This window comes from Maylandia zebra, linkage group LG22 (assembly GCF_041146795.1).
Source record: "Maylandia zebra isolate NMK-2024a linkage group LG22, Mzebra_GT3a, whole genome shotgun sequence".
In the NCBI taxonomy this organism is placed as follows: domain Eukaryota; kingdom Metazoa; phylum Chordata; class Actinopteri; order Cichliformes; family Cichlidae; genus Maylandia; species Maylandia zebra.
Window position 1 is genome coordinate 15,071,258 of NC_135187.1, and position 17,514 is coordinate 15,088,771.

The 17,514-nt window shown below is 40.8% G+C and overlaps 1 protein-coding gene across 1 annotated transcript; it reads right to left on the bottom strand.

Annotated features, from left to right (window-relative positions):
- Positions 1 to 340: 340 nt before the first annotated feature.
- Positions 341 to 6,659, bottom strand: LOC112430260 (kelch-like protein 10). Its single transcript, XM_076879520.1, has 5 exons — positions 6,403 to 6,659; positions 4,659 to 5,142; positions 3,632 to 4,246; positions 2,567 to 2,716; positions 341 to 785 (listed from the first exon to the last, which is right to left on the bottom strand). Exons 1-5 carry the CDS (start codon positions 6,552 to 6,554, stop codon positions 423 to 425), a joined length of 1,764 nt encoding a protein of 587 aa, XP_076735635.1. The 5' UTR covers positions 6,555 to 6,659; the 3' UTR covers positions 341 to 422.
- Between the last annotated feature and the right edge of the window lie 10,855 nt (positions 6,660 to 17,514).

The following is a 17,514-nucleotide window of genomic DNA, read 5'->3' on the forward strand; positions in this document are numbered from 1 at the left end:
CCAAAAAGACCTATGGATACATCCTTACTCAAACCTATAGACTGTTACCAGACAGAAGCGCAGCTGAAATAACAAGGGGGAGTGAAAACTTCCCTTTATTCTTATTGTGTTTACCTAGCAAGAGTTGAAAAGTCCGACATGCGCCTTATTGTGATCTAGTCACCCTGTGTGCATGTCTGGTATGGCTACTCAGCAGCCATACATTACAGGGAATGAAAAAATCTTTTCAATTTGTTATTGTTGCAATTGCATTCTCTTAATAAAACCCAGTATCTACAGTGCAGGCTCTCCTACTGAAGGTTTTTGAGATACCTACAAAAAATGTCCAGTTCACCAGCAGTTTAATGCTCTAAAGATTTATTTCAGTCCTTCATGTTGGAGACTCAGATGTTAACACATGGCAGTACAGCACTTTAAAGATGTTATGTGGACTCTGCTGACTCCATTGCTTCTTCTGGCACATTGGCAAGTGGCAGGAAGTCACGAGGAAAGGTGTACTCAGTCATGTTGCAAAGTCCGGACACCACACAGCAGCTCAAGGCGCTGCGGAAAATCTCCATGTCGCACGCCTCATACCACTCATTGGTTAAAGTGTCGTAGTACTCAACGTTCGAAGTGGTGGTGAAGCCGTTGAAACCCCCGACGACAAAGAGGCGATCGTCAATTACCTCAATGCCAAAGTTGCTGCGGGGGGTCAGCATAGAGGACACGAGGTTCCACGTATTGGAATGTGGGTTGTAAGCCTCAGCGGTGCGCAGACGGTTGTTTCCATCGAAGCCACCAACCTAAAAGTAAATACGTGGGTCAAATGATTGAATGTAAGTGTAACCAGCTTCACCGTACCCCTGTAAGAAAATGTACCTGCTATATGTCTTTAGCTGTTTTTGCACAGATACTCCAGAAAATGACTGAAGAATTAAGTTGCAATACTGTCCAAAGTTTCCCTTAATATGTAGCAGATACAAGGAGATTGTTTACCTTAGGTGTGATCTGACTACTTGAAATACTCTGATTGGTTTAGGGTTTTACCTGGATAAAGCGAACAGCTACCTGACATATTCTCATGCTGTTATATGGAGTTTACACATAAAAATTGTTTAAAAAAGGCCCATTAACGTCCCAGTATTTGCATCCTCACAGGCCCACATTTGTTGGGAATGTCTAGAAAAGATCAGGGTGCAGTGGTGTGTGAAAATGACTTCTGAATTAAAAGGAGAAAGTAAAATAAAGTAGAAGCCAGCTGTTGAGGAAGTCTGTATGAGACCTTTTTTCACTCAAGCCTCAACTACAGCTATTAAAGCACTGTTGTCTATCACACCACTGTTACGTGCCAAGGGGTGTGGCTTTGCTTTTGTACCCTGTTTTGTGTTCTATTCATCTTTCAGGCGTCAGGCCTCCTCTGATTGGCCAGTTCGAAGTTGATTGGCAGGTGTCTATTGGCTGGACTGGGCTCAGTTGGCCAACCACACTCCAAGGAACACTACAAGGAGCCGCTCCCTGGCCAGCTGGTGGCTGCTGGCTTCTGCTTTGACAAACATTTGCGAACAGGCATCTTTATGTTGTGTGTGGTGGGAGGCTGGACAGGTAAGCCGGGGTACCCTATACACTGGTTGTAGATTCCTCCTTCATTGATTGTGGTTGTCCAGTGTTGCTGTCTCCTTCCTACCTTTGCCTCCGCCATGGTGGGGGGGACGTAACACCACGCTATTATCAACAAAGATGAATAGCCCTCGACAAAAAGTATTTGTGTTTTCAGTATAAATGTCTTCACAGCTCTTTTGCCTTTAGTCCAAAAAGGAACATTGAGTTCCAGTCCTTTCTTCCTATAACAGATTAAAGTAGCCCTGACAGGCCTTGGGGCCTAAAAGCCTGATCAAAGACCCTGAGGTCAGCACCAGGGTAAGGTCACTGCATTCTGCTGATAATAACTTTTCCTTTATTTGATTAGAGACTTAGTCTGAATAGAAAATAAATACTAAACGGTAGCTAGCTAAATAAAGAAGGGTGTCTCAGAAGGTGAGACTAAAATCTTTGCTCTTTACCAAAGGGTGCAGCTGCAAAACAACTAAATAAGTGGTTTTAAGGCAAATAGCAAGATAAAATTTATAGCTAAAATGCCTACCGTCCCCAGAGGATGAGTTCTAATCACTTGGCTTATTCCCTCATTTTTCTAAAGGTGTTGCAGGATGAGTTTGAAATTGTCTCTAACATATGTCCTCTATGGAACGATGAGGATGACAATGTTGGTTTTGAATAAGTATTTCTGTTGTACTGAGTGAAATGTGAAATCATCAGTGAAATCATTAAAGACACAACATTCTGGGAATGAGGCACATGAAAAAAAAAATTGAGGCAGAAACATTAATCGGTTAAATTAATACATAGAATGAGTAAGAATGCCTTCTCTGAACCTGTGGTCAGGATAGGAGTCTGATCATTGATAAATACAAAACAAAGTTAACAAAATTCTGTGTCAGCCAAATCTGTGTTAAGCCTTGCTGATCAAAGCACGTTACAGATTTGATTTGTATGTTACGTGAGTGTCAGCACTACTTTGTGGTCTTACTGCAAAGACATGATCCGCATATGCAATGACACCTATCCCGCTGCGGCGGCTGTTCATGGGACTGATCATCGTCCACTGGTTGCTCTCTGGGTTGTAATATTCAGCTGTCTGTAGACACTCGTTGCCATTGAATCCACCACAAATGTAAATCTGAAAACAAAAAAGGGACATTAAATATCTTTACATTTCTTAGATTTCAGTTGGAAACAATGTTACCTGTAAGTGAAATGTTTCCACATCATTTGTGAAGTAAGACCGATACTCAGTACCCAAGTGTCCAACTGAAAAATACAAATGTGTAATAACAAATGTGTGTGTTTTACAATTACCTGTCATAAAAACATGTTTATGCACCCAAATTTTACCTGAGTATGTGGGACTTCTTTCAGTCAGAAACCCAGAAATGAATCAAACATAACATTCAATCAATAAGTCTAATTTTTCTGTTCAGGAATGCAGATATATAATTGTAATCTGGGATCTTAATATAATAAAATAATGATGTGTTTTACTATTTTTTTAATATCTGTTATATTTTAGTTGACAAGTCAACTCAACTAAAGTACTGTACATAAATGCAAAGATGCACTTGTGATCAGTTAGAAACAAAATAGATATATATTAGTATATTTTTCAACTTTTTAAACTATACTTTTAAATTTGAAAACATGAACATAGAAACCAGTTTGTGACCTATCTTGCACCTCGCTTCACTGTAAAAATGTGTATTCCCTGACTGGTTGGCAAGTGGTTGCTGGAGGTTGATGGCTGTCACTACTGTGAAATTGTAACCAGGAAGGTGTTGCACCACAAGCCTCCTTGTGTTTCCTTTGGTCGTAAGCAGACTGTTGAGGTTTGCATGGAGTACTCTGACTTGTCTGCAAATACTCACAAACTATTTGCTGTAGAAATCTGTAGAGTCTTTCATACAATCACTGCCTAACCAGCTGAGGAGTACACATTTTTCCCTAGCTACTGGTTGTTACCAAAGGTTGCTGACAGGTCTCTAGGCCTGTGTGCCTGAGACCCTACTCTATTTCTCTGCTACTCTTTTACTTCACCCACCCGGTTGTTAAGTGTTGTGCAGCTGGCGTCGCTCCTCTGTTCGTGCATCGGTGCAATAAGACTCCACTGGTTGATTTCAGGTTGATAGCGCTCTGCACTGCTGAGTCGTACATGCCCGTCGTAGCCTCCCAGGGCATAGATGAACCCGTTCAACACAGTCACACTCACATAGCAGCGGCAGGAGTGCATGGGCCCCACCTCATTACAGGCGCGAGTGGTCAGGTCAAACCTACGGACGCTGCTGAAATGCTCCACCCTGTCGAAGCCACCAATGAAGTAGACGTACCCGTTGAGGAAGGCGGCTCCATGATAAGCACGAGGACACTCGAGGTTGTTCGTTACGTTGACCCAGCGGTTAGCCCGGCAATCGTAGGCCTCGATGCCGTTAGTTGGATCACCACCACTCCACCCCCCAATGGCCAGCAGGATGGAATGAGGCAGGCGGGGACGAGCAAGAGGGTGACACAAGCCAGACATGAAGGGTCTGCTTCCTAGACCATGTATGTCTAAGATGACATTACTTATCATGGACACGCACTCAGAATTGGCCCCCACCAGCTCACTAGACAGCACATTGTCCTTTAGGTAGTCTGACGTCATCAATCCCAGTCGGACCTACAGAGAGATGACAGAAGAGAATATGACTATGAATTTCAACTACATCAGTTTTAGTAAACTCAAGCTTCTTTAGGATAATGCTCCTAATGTTGTTTAATTTTCTTATTGCTAGCAAGAGAGCGACCAAAGTCAGACACCATTAGCCTTTTCGTCAGCAGGGACAGTTTTTAGTCATAGCCCTAGCAACTATACTTAATAAATATAATTTATTCTATAGCATGTGTGTAGAGATCTGATACGGTTTTAATGCTCTTGAAGAGAATTTCTTAAATGTGGTTTGGCTACAGCTGAAAAGAGCAACATCTTGAGATATTAAAGCATCCTTATACCCAGATGGATCGACTCAATCTATGACTTAAATGCTGAAGATTTAAGTCCAAACTAAATGTAGTAATGAAAGTTTATAGACCTTGGGCAACAGAGCGGTGAGGTGTTGTTTCCGTTCTGCAGGTACATGGCTAATCCACTTTGTAAGCACTTCATACACAGTGGTCTCCAACTGCACATTGAGGTCGTCTCTATCAAGGATGTCAGCAAGTTCCTCCACAGTTAGCTGCAGGAACTCCTCCTCAAGAACAACCTGCTTAAAGTTATTGATGATGTAGTGGTAGGCCTTGGCGCGTAGTTCGGGTGATAAGCATACTTTTGTGAACTGCCAAATGTCAACGCAGTTCTCTGGGCACAGTTGCTCCCCGAGAAAGTCAGAGCAGAGTTTCACAATGTCCATTGCATTGAATTGATCAGCTGCCATGAGAAGTTCCACTACATTTTCCTCCGTTATGGAAACTGAGCCGGTGTATGCAAAGTCAATGATGAGTCCCATCATCTCAGGAGACACGCCAGGTATGTTGAAGACCTGTTTGTCTGGGTTGCTCCAGCGGCTGAAAAGAGCCCTGAGGGTAGAGATGGAGACAGAGTAGAGAATATTAAAAGGTGTGGAGGCAACAAGATAATAAACTATGTCATGCACAAGCAAGATAAATATATAAAATCTGTTGACAGGAATGGAAATGATTTCCTAATTACATGTGTTGCTATGTGATTACTGTGATAGTCTTGTAATGTCTAGTCCATATTGCCATAGAGTATATAACTCCAAAACAGAGTTTGTACATGTTTAGTGCGCTTGATTGTTGGGTTTTCAATGTCTTTATTACATTGGCACCATGTTTATGAAGCTTTTGCCAAACACAATGCAGTCCCACACCACGACAGAGCCTCCACCGTGTTTTAAAGTTAACTCTAGACACTCACTGTTGTACCTCTATGACAAATGTTGAAATCAACTCCATAAGGCCAGTTTGCTCTGATCTTTAGTCTAGTTATTGCATAATTTGGCATACCTCAGTCTGTTTCCTTTCCTTATGGAAGTTCCAGTGCATGTTGCTTAATTACAGTCTCTGTTTTCCTTCCACAACCATTTCTGATGAGGTTTCATGATAAGTAGATGGATTAAATGGTTTTGTGTCAGGAATTTGCTGGACTTCTTAAGGACATGACTTTCGGATACTGTTCATCTGCTGTAGATCATTACTTTTTTATGTGTGCTACTCCTTGTTTTGTCTTTAACGCTGGTTCTTCACTAAGTTGTGTGTTATGTGTAGAAACAATAATGGTTCATCCTTCGAGTTATGGTAGGTGTCCTTTTTATGCTTGAATGATTCATAGATCAGCATTAAATGGCTTAACAAACAAATAAACAAATGAACAAAAACTCATCTATAAACTTTTGCTCAGCGTATGACTTTATAACAGAGTTCAATCTTTTTAGTATCAGTAAGCCTGGTGTGTTTTATTGGGTTGATAAGAGTGCATCAAAATGTTGTAACTTAATAAAACACATAAATTAGACTTCAGTTCAACACAGTCTGAATTTAGTTCATATAATCACCAAGTGATTCACAGTGCTTTTTAAATGGCACATTTACTGAAGTGGAATCTCTGTGAAGGTAAAGATGAAATCTGCAAATGTTTGCATTATGTTTTGGGTGTATCTGTCAGTTGACCGTGACAAAGTCTTTCTATCACAAAAGTTTTATGATTCAACCTGTTCCTTTTTGTTGGCACTGTTTCACAGACTAAGTACATGAATTACATTTTTCACAGGTATAAACCAGTCAACTGTCCTTCACATTATCAGGTAAGCAACTCACCTGAAGTACGGCGTACAGTTACACAGGATGACCCTGTGGACCGGAAATTCAACATCCTCCACTTTGATGATTGCATCACAAAATTGTCCCTCCGAACGGAGTTCATTATACACTGAGCTCGACTTGTATGGCGGCTGGCCTTCTTCACTCATCTTGAGTTTTGTGACTGTTTTTCTTAGTTTTTTTGTCTGAAGTTTGTCTTGAAGTGTTCAGATCACAAAATCAAATCTAACTGTGGAATTTGGGGAATGGAGCCTATGACATCATCATGACTTGGCAACAGTTGCCCCATAGAATTGTTTTGAAATGCATGTTTACATTGTTTTAATGAACCTTTCATTGCATAAAAGCTTTGTTTTGATTTGATTTGGATTTTAAAAAATGCATATGAGCCTCACAGATAGCATACAGCATTTTGTATGTTTGCCTCACAGAGGTCAACTAGTAAAATAAGCACTTCAAAACACTCTTACGAATGGACTACAATATCATATTTAGCTCACATTTAACCTTAATAGGCCATTTTTTTAATAAAATGACTTTGTAATATCCGAACACAGATATTACAAAGTGTGATTCATGGCTAAGCTGTTTTCTTGGGTTGTATTAGACTTTTATCTAGTTGGAAAAATGGGCTCCTGCACTTTACTGATGTACAATAGTAGTAAGAAAGAAAGAAACAAACAAAACACATATATACACTGTATGTATAGTACAAGACTGTTATAATGACGGTGCTTGACAGTATTACCTCAAACAGGTGCAAGCAGTCACCTGTCTGAGCACAGACTGCAGATCTGTTGTTGAGCAATTTCTTTCCATTCATAGATATATGCAGCATCCAGCTGCAATGGGTTCTGGTTGCCTCTAATGAACATGCCAGCCCAAAATTACCCAGGCATATTCAGTGGGAGAGATATCAACACTAAATGCTGGCCAAGGAAGTGTCTGGATATGCTAGTGATCTCTGGCAATGTGGAGGCGACACTCAAACTGCCACAGGCCGGGTTGTCGTACAGGTTAGAGAACTTCATCTCGATAGCTCTGTCAAGTCACTTCCACCAAGAACAGTCAGATGGTCATGCAAGGGATCATGCGGGATCATGCGTCATGCATGCTCAGCCTGGCATCAGGATGCTTCAGTCAGATGCAGCAGGGTGGCAGTGATGACAGTATAAGGCATACACCTGCTTCTAATATTGAGACTCGTGCCTTGAGAATGCGGCACCCGTCTATGCATCCAGACAGGTTGCCAGTCTGTCACAGAGAGACAGAAAGGACATTCACACTCACACCTATGACTAATTAAGAATTGCCAGTTTAGCCTCATATGCGTTTTTGTTCGCTAATCACTGCACCACTGTGCCACATGTGTGCACGATGGCAGTGGCTTACAAGATACATCTGGTGGTCAATAAATTAGCAGGTCAGTGGCTTGATCACTGGCTTCTGCATTCTGAGGAGTCTGAATATGAGTGTGCGCGAATGGGAATGCATTAACTTGAACCTATTCTGAGCTGTACAAGTGAGTTTATTTGGGCTTGGCAAAGAAACCCCAACCCCGCCACTGACTAAAATCATTCAACTTGAACCAAAGACTGCTCGCAGAATATGTTTGGGTTCTCTACAATATTAAAATGATGTACTAAGAAACGCATTTAAAAGAAAGACTGACAATTTATTGCATTTGCAACATAAGCCTTGTTTTGTTTTTGTTTGTTTTTCTGACTGGTATAGCACTAAAGCGGAACTTGTTATAATTTACAAAGTTAAGCAGAAAATTAGGCCATTGTAGCTCCGTCAAGCTTTCACTGTATGACAGAAAACAATGGGAACGGGTCTCTCTTCCCTTAAACCTATCAGCTGTGATTGAACACCTGAGTAGGTAATAAAGCATCTTATTGCAAACACATTCAACACAAACCACATTTTGTTTTTGGTTTTATTTCGCACACACAAACTCATTAAGAAAAAACATCCTTTTTTTTTTAAAGCTCACACACAGATTGTCTAATACATTCTCCCAACCTCACATGTACACGCATCATTACACGGAGGCATTCAGATATGCAGCTGCACACTTGCTCAAGCTTTATCACCCCCAAAATCTGTGCCCACTCCATGTTATTATACTACTGCCTTCCTCAAAGGCAAACACAGCAGGTAGCCTGAGATCTAATTAGCTAGTTAGTCTTTGGTTGACTGAGTAAAGACCCCATCCGAAATAAATCAGAGATCTCAGTTCGTGACATTTTGCTGTGATAAAGGGGAAACGTTCGCGGCTGTGAACAGTAGGAGAGGGCATTGTCCTGATGAATTTCTGCCAAACAAAGCTGTTTCTGATACGACAGTGTCTGAGGAGGTATTCATAAAAAAAAACAAACAGGCAGCATAGAAGAATGACTGTAATCAAACAGATTTCATCAAAACTACTTGAACTTATTTACTGGGGTCGCTGTGCTTGTTTTCAATTCAGTGGCCCACTAATCTGTCTCGAAGGCAAAACAACTCAGAGTGAGATGTCAAAACATTCAGACACACAGCGTGAGACGAATATTTAAAGGGGGAATACTTTTTTTTTTTACAGGCCCAAAAGCAAAAACTGTGGCTATAAATAACTGCATGCGGCTGATATGGTGCCTCATCAATACGCATGACTGAAAGATTTCTGATGAATTTCCTGCACCATTTGCACGCAAAAGGTTGGAGAAGACTGACCAAACGCATAACGTGCAAACATGACGGCTCTGTGCTTTCATAATGTTGACACCACGTTTTGACCAAGCCTTAGAAAGTGAAACAAAATGCCCAGTGTTATCTTGTTCATTATATTGTTCCTAACAGGCCATTTCAGGTCTCAAAAAAGCCTCAGAGGGACAGTTCTAAACAAAGGAAGCACCAGAAAATAAATCAATTATATTCCTCCGCTCCATCATTATTTAGGTGCCTAAATTCATGGCTCAATGAAACCCAACATTTCAATTTTATTTATATAGCACCAAATCACAACAAGAGCCACTTCAAAGCATTTTATATTATAAGGTAAAGACACTACAATAATAGAAAAACACCAACAATCAAATAACCCCCTTTAAGCAAGCACTCACAGGTGACAATGGGTAGGGAAAACTCTCCCTTTTAACAGGAAGAAACCTCCGGCACAACCAGGCTCGGGGATGGATGGCCATCTGCTACGATCTGTTGGGGAAGTCCCGAAAAGCCTAAGCCTATGTCAGCACAACAAAGGGAGGATTCAGGCTCACCTGATCCAGCCCTAACCCTAATCTAAAAATTAGAGAGGGTGTCTGTCTCCTGAATCCAAACCAGGAGCTGGTTCCACAGAAACATGTGAGATGCTAAAGCACTGCTGCCCTTCAACAAACTTTTATTGATAGAAATACAGTTACTCAAATAACAGAACAAAGAGAACAAAAGAGACAGGAGCCCTAGCTAAAACAAAGAAGAGGAAGAAGCACACGAATCAGCTGCATAATGGGATTTCGGATTCAGGTTTTTCATCAAAACTAGTCCTGAAAAACTAAACCAATAGTAATCAAGACTCAGAAATGTACTACCAGGTTCGACTCAGCCTATGGTTAATGAACAAAGCTATAGCAGCAATGAAGAAATAAAGCAGCTGCCATGCTTCGGCTTCTCTGGGTTTAAATTTTTGCAGCAAACCTTCAGCAAATAATCAGCTTTGAGAATAAACCAGAGGAGAGAGGATGATGAGGATGATAACAAAAAGCATAAAAAGACAATGAGCACCCCAAATCACCATCACCATCATCATCACTTGTAGAAATGAGACTCCAAAGTCACATCGGTGCTTATTTACGCAAAATAGTTTTTATTTACTCTAAAAAAGGTGTGGTGTAGATGCGTTCACAAATATATTAAGAAAAATGACAAAACACATACTGAAAGTGTCATTTTTAACAGTATTTTGTGGTGTAGGACAACAGCCTGTGTTGCATCAGCATATTTGTTGTTTTGTTGTTTCTTTGAATCATTGTAGTAGAAAAATGAGAAAGAGGTTATTTCTACATACAAGGCATCGTCTACCTGAATCTAAACTCTTTCATTGTGCTTCTATCTTTGAAAGAAAAGGTTTTAGGTTATAATTCATAAGAGGAAGTGCTTTTATATAAGAATAGGTAAACTAGCTTGTGGCTATAGTAGGCTACAGTAGTTCATAGTAGAATCTAAGTGTTCGGCGATGCACTCTGGTGCTGAAATATTGACCAAATGTCTCCTCTTCGTTCTCAACAAAAGTCTGAATCACATCGAGAACTGCCACATTAAATTCACAACAGCCAGAGATGATGAAAAGAAAAACAACCTGAAATCAGGAAGAGCCTTTGAGTCTTCAAATGGAGTTTGGTGTTTTCATGTAAAGCCCTCGAGCAAAACTGATCTTCTGATTGGATTTTAAAAAAAATACTGAGAAGAGAGCACAATAATTGTGACCAACTTATAGGAAGAAACTCTGGCTGTGTTCAAGGACTAGTGAGGATCAAAGAGAAGCCGGTTCAGCAGCACAGCTGTTGTTTCACATCTTAAGCAATTCCAATATGCTACCAAGGCAGAAGAGTGGCCACAGTTTTAACTGTTCAGGGTTTGCGTTTCGTCCATGTTTCAGCACCAGAGGTCTACAGCAGTACCTTCTACTCTCTACGATATTTTAGAATAATAATACGAGGCAGGCAGTGCATAAACCATGTACAAAAAGACCCATCCCGACCCAACCCAGAGCCCTCTGTCTAAAGGAGTAGAACCACCTGTGTGAACCCCTGGAAGCCTCTAATTTGGTCTTTCTGACCGGTTGTCACCGCAACATCACAGATTTAGCACTCAGCACACATAAAACCGAATAAAAATAATAATACACACACACATAAGCACTAATATCAACATAAAGTCAGCAAATAAACAGTCAATAAATTCCTTCTGTCTGCATTTTAGGGTTAGGGCATGTCTAATATAATGTATAATATATGTATAATAACATAGATTTATATTTATCTCAGGCTGGATTTCTATATCGTGATACAGTAATATATTTTCATGATAGTATTATATTGGGAGTGTTTTTATGACTACCACATCTAACAAGAAAACAAAAAAAAGAAAAAGTGATTATGGCACAGCATATTTTCTAAATGCAGCAAACTCAGATATGAAGCAATTGTTTTTCTTTTTACTATCAGTACATTTATCAGTCAAGTAACACTGTATACAGTGTTAAGCCAGAGCTATTCGTGGCATGGACCTCCAGATTGACTTTAATATGAACACAGAGTCCACTGTAAAACAAGAAAAAAAATCCACTATACTGGTCATTTACGTATTAGTTTGGGTTTTTTTATCTGCCAGTTTCCTGCCATATTTTCTGGTCTGATTTTGTGCTGTGTGAGCACTGATGTGTGTCTATTTGAAGTCTTATTCTAATGTCTGACATGATAATTGGCAGTTTCTGTGGAAAGCTATTTGGTTGTGAAAGCTGCAGAAAGCTTCACTTTTTAATGAAACACGGAGCGGGACAATGTTAGTCTGTCAAGAGGCTTATCCGTTACCTCCTGTCCCTCGTGAAACCGCTCAAAGCTCTTTCTTTCAAAGGCAAAAAAAGAGAAAGCTTTTTGTCCTCTTAGCAAATCATTTGAAAGATCATATCTATAGACGTAATCTGCTGTTTTGTGCCTGAGCTATCTGCCTTCAAACGCAACATCGGTCAAAAAAGAATTGTTGCCATAAATTTTACTTATTGCAATAAAATGGAAATAGAGCCATATTCATCATTTGTGTCTCTCTCTTTTCGCTCTCTCAAGAATGTTTTCCTGCGTGAGTTTAAGCGAGCGTATCCACGATTAACTGGAATTTTGACTAAACAATCCTCCGAGGTTCTCTCAGTCATTACGCTTAAATGTGACAGAGTGTTAATGCTCAGAGATTTTAACATTCATGAGGAAAAAACAAAAGAAACTGGAGCCACAGAGTGTGAGAGGAACAGAGATATGACACTAATGAAGATGTATGCTGCCAATACAGATCACTGGGTGGGTGTGTGTGTGTGTGTGTGTGTGTGTGTGTGTGTGTGTGTGTGTGTGTGTGTGTGTGTGTGTGTGTGTGTGTGTGTGTGTGTGTGTGTGTGTACTCCGGGAGAACGGACTTCATTGGGCTCTAAAGTGCCTACGAAATAGCTTGATAAATGCGAGTAGGAAAAAAATTACATTTGTCAGTCACAATTTATTCAGCTGGTAAAGCCTCCATTGCTCTATCACCCGTGTCATGTCTGTGCATCTATGTGTCATTACAACATCCTGCTGATTCATAAATTATCGCCGGATTACTGTTTTCTTTATCACCTTGCTGAGCTACTGTTGCTTCCAAATGCAGTTAAAAGAGACATACCAGTTATTGCAATCTATTCCACACAGTTCTTTTCCTTACTTTTTTGGTCCAAACCTTGCTGCTTGTCACTAAAATCTGGGAACAAGAAAGCTCTTGCGACTCCTGACCTTTGTGTGAAGAACAGCCTGCAGGCAGCCTTGACTCTTTGTGTCTCTGCAGCAAAGTCAAAATGAAACAGAATTATTGTCAAACACGCAGACCCACATTTGAAAGAAAATAAAGTCACTTAAAGTCAGGCGTTAATAAAAGTTTAAGGCACGACAAGTGACACTTCGATTCATATTTTTAAAAAGGAAGACTTCCTGTAAGTTGAGCCTTAAACCAAGTCGGCTTGTCCAGAAAATCAGGAAGTGCTGAAAACCAAGTTTACAGTGAAGTGACCTCAATCAGAATTGATGTGACGTTACATAGCCAGAAAATGTGCAGACAGGAGGAGGTTCGGATGGATTGATGGGTCACAAAACATCTGACTTAGTTGAGACAGGACACCACTGATGGTTTCTTCCAGGGATGGCTTCTGCAGCTTTTTCATGACTGATACACACCAAACCCTGAAGCCAAGTGAGAAAAAGCTTAATCTAGAAAATAAATGTCATTTTAAAACCATTTTCTCTGCTTTATGAACATCATAACACAGCAGTGGGGTTTTTTCTTGCATTTCTTGTTGCATATTTTCTGGCTTTGCTTCTTTCTCTCTCTTTTTTTGCCTTTTTAATTAAAATGACAGCGTATTTATTAGAGTAGTGCGCATAGAAGAGAAATGATCAGCAGCACAAATATCCGTTTTCCAATAATCTGTTTTTTCTCTGCTCAGAGCAATTTTACATGGGTTTAAAAGACAGAGTGGTGCACTATGCAGCAGTGTAAAGAGGAAATGTAGGTCTGTAGTGCTGCAATGTTTCTTAAAAAAGAGAAAAGCTGATGGGGCAGAACAGGCAGTATACTTCGATCCATATTCATATTTCAATTTGTTTTTAGAGACCTCTCTACAACTGCTGATGCACTTTGAAGGATCAGTCATTTTCTCATTTTTAGGAGGGAGCACCCACCAGTCTTTTTTGCATAAATATGTAGTTAAAGGGTTTTCCCGTGGCTGTGTGAGTCTGTGAGTGAGGAATATGTTTCTACTGTGCATCACATGCCTGCTCCATATCAGAAACTACATGTTGCACCTCTCTGCAGCCCTTACTTGCATTGCAGTGGCACTGCAAAAGTCTTTCTCTGTTTCTCTCCACACGTGATGAGGTATGGATTAAGTAATGACTTCTTGCCTTTGTGCTCTATGGGCAGTCATTTTTAGCAGAGATTATTCACATGCATTACCAGTAAAAAAAACAACCCAGACATGCAACAGTTTATTTCTCCTCCAGAAAGTCTCTATGAATGAAGATCAGTACATCTGGACTGCGTGTGTGAGCTGTTTGGAAGATAGCATAGGAAATTTTCTGCTCTATGCAATCAAAACCAGTAAATACAGATTTGCATCCAGCGGCTGATTGTTACACGAGTGGGCAGCAGTGGAAGAGCCAGTGGATGCACAGCTGTATTTATTGTCTCTGATTGCGTAGGGCAGCAAATTTGCTATACAGTTTCCCACTGTTTAACAGGCTCTTACCGCATGTGAGGGTGGAATGGGTTGTTAATTTGTTGTATTGTCTTTGAAATATCTCATCGTTGAAAGGGCTGACCCATGCAGTCACCTGTGGACCTTAGAACCATGATTATCCCAATAACTGTCTGTTTGTGAGCATGCGCTTAATTGCAAGAGGAGACGGCTGTGCTGGAGTAATGCTGTGGTTATGCCTGATATATCGGTCATTGCTCACATTAACTGTAGCATCAACACAGCCCTGAAGTCCAAAACAGTAGGTGCTGGAGTAAATGGACTTCCACTCAGGAAAGGCTTTTCTTTACCAACTGTTTCACTCTGTCACTCTCTGTACCATCTCAGAATTTCTATACTCACATAAACCCTGTGAATTGATCCAAATAGTAGTATAGTATAGATAGTAGATAGTGTATACAGTGTGTAAAATAATAATCATTAATTTTCCAAGTAATTATATTTCTAAAAGTGCATTTGACATTAAATTCTTACCTGATATTGGTAACAACCCATCAAATCATCAAGTACAAAGAAATGGGGGTTTTGGGATGACATGCAGTTCCTTTTGACTTCCAAATGTAGAGTGTATTATGGCATCCAAAGAGTTCAGTTTTGGTTTCATCTGACCAGACCGTATGCTCCCAGTATTTCACAGGCTTGCCTAAATATTGTTTAGTAAACTGAGCACGAGCATGGTTTTTCATGAGCAATGGAGTCTTGGTGAGTGTGCATACATGCCATGGCGGCTGAGTGCATAATTGTTTTCTTTTAAACTTCACATTCCCACACAATCCAGTCTCACAGATCTCTCTATTTTACACAGTCTAAAGTAGATTATTTTCACAATAAAGGTTCCAAATATGTTGGATGCTCATGTTTGTTGTTGTTTCCATTGTCATGAATCAGCATCATGAGTCTGTCAAGCTCCTTTTATATGTTATCATTTTGTCATGATCTGGGGTGTCGGTGATGTGGCTGTGCTGTTGTTTCCCTGTCTGAAGCTTTGGTTCCTCGCCCGGTCCATGCCAACCTCTCTCCACCTGCAGCTCACCAGCAATCAGCACGGCAATCTTACCGGTGCAGACCTTCACTCTCTGCCAGATTATCAGCTAAACCATAACGGTAAATCAGCCTCTATGCATAGCTAGTTCAAGTATTTGCTTGTGTGCAATCTCATCCTCTCATTTCTCCAGTTACCTGCATCTCCGGTTCATTCTCCACTTGCCTCCGAACCAGCCTGAATTTCCTCTGTCACCGGTCCTTCACCCCACCTTATGAAATAGACTCTGTGTTCAGTCCCATGGCGCTCAGACTTAATCTGCCTCCCTCTCTGCACATTCACCCCACTTTCCTTGTCTCTAGTGCTGGAGACTGGAGTGCACAAACCAGTGCACTCCAGCCTGTTGTCCACACCTCTGGTTTATTCTCCACTTACCTCCCTACCTACCTGGATTCCCTCTGTCACCAGTCCTTCACTTTATCCACAACTACAGCCAATTAACCACCTCACACACATACAACTCACCTCATCTATGGTCCCTTTCATCTGGTCTTAAGGACCGGCGCTGAGGTGAACAGATTCATTTAGAAATGGTTGCTTCAGATTCTGGTGCACCCAGAAACGAAATTACTATTAATTGCAGAGGTGGACACATCCAATTCCTGCGTAGGGGCTGTTCTCTCTCAGTGTTGAGGGGCCCAACATAAGTTCCAGTCCTGTGCCTTTGTCTCCTGGCAGCTATAGCCCACATAACGTAACCTAACTGTACCACGTTAGGACCCAAAGTATGTCTAAGCTCTGTAGACTAACCTCAGATGGAGAGGCTGATCAGCTCAGCTGCCTGGGTTCAAATACACCCGCAACTCCTAAGCATCCTTTGCTACTCGTCTGTCACCATCCGAAATTAAACCGGAGCACTCCAGCCCATTGTCCGCACCTCTGGTTCATTCTCCACTTACTTCCAAACCTGGATTCCCTCTGTCACCAGTCCTTCACTCCTGTTTCCTCCTGTTGCAGTGGATCCTGTCCCTGTGAAGTTTCCACAATGTCCTGCTCTGCCATCGAATAATTAAATTAATTAAATTATTTTAATTAAATCAGTTTAAGTTTGAGTTCCTAGTGTACTGAGTCTGCTTTTGGGTCCATCCTTCCACTGGCCTCTCGCTCACTTATGACACATTTACATGTTATAAACCTTCTTATAATTTTTCTGGTTACTTGCTGTTTAGTTTATGGTTTTTTTTTTCACAGTTCTGACTCTCTGAATATAATTGTTTGGTTTAAAATTGTCCTCTCTTGCAGTAATAACCACATGTTGCAAAGCTAAATTTTTGGAAACACCTTACTTTTTACAGTTTATGTATACTTTTGTGTTCATTAGTTCTGAGGTTTCGTGTAAAGGAATTAGGTGTTTACAAAAGGACCACAGTAGTTATGCTCCTTAAAGAAATAAAACTTTAAACACCCAAGCAAAATCAGGAGCTCTAACCCTTCGTGTTATTAAGCCAATTATTCAGATCACCAGTGAGTCAGCTGATTTACAATATCTTTCTTTCCCCCCTTCTTTAAGAGTTTGTGTCTGCATGAAGAAACATGTTCAGGTTCACAGAGATGCAGCTTAAACACAGAAAGCCTTTAAATTTTCCCGAAAAATCCTGATGAGTCATCATAAATCAAAACGCTGCTCTAGCCTCCATAATGTAACAGCTGCGGCTGCAGTAACCTCAGAGCTTTTTCCTCAGAGCAGATCAATATCACTGTAATGAATTGTACTCAAACACACACGCAGGTATTTTTCATTATTTCGGCTCTGTGTTGCTCTTTGAAGTGTAACAGAGTCTAGTTGAGGGCTAATTTAGCCACACTGATGGTAGGAAAAACCCGACAAAGAACATTTTAGAGGGAGATCGCTACTGATTTGAGCCCGAGCTTCAGCAAGGTTAAAAGGAACGAGTTGAAGAGGCAGAGGTGTGTTTCTGTGTGCATGTGTGTGTGTGCATGGGAATGTGTGTAGGTGTGATGCGCAGAATCAGCAGCGTGTGTGCAGGTGTGTTCTCACAGGTGTGTGTGTGTGTGTGTCAGAAGAGGCTCGAGG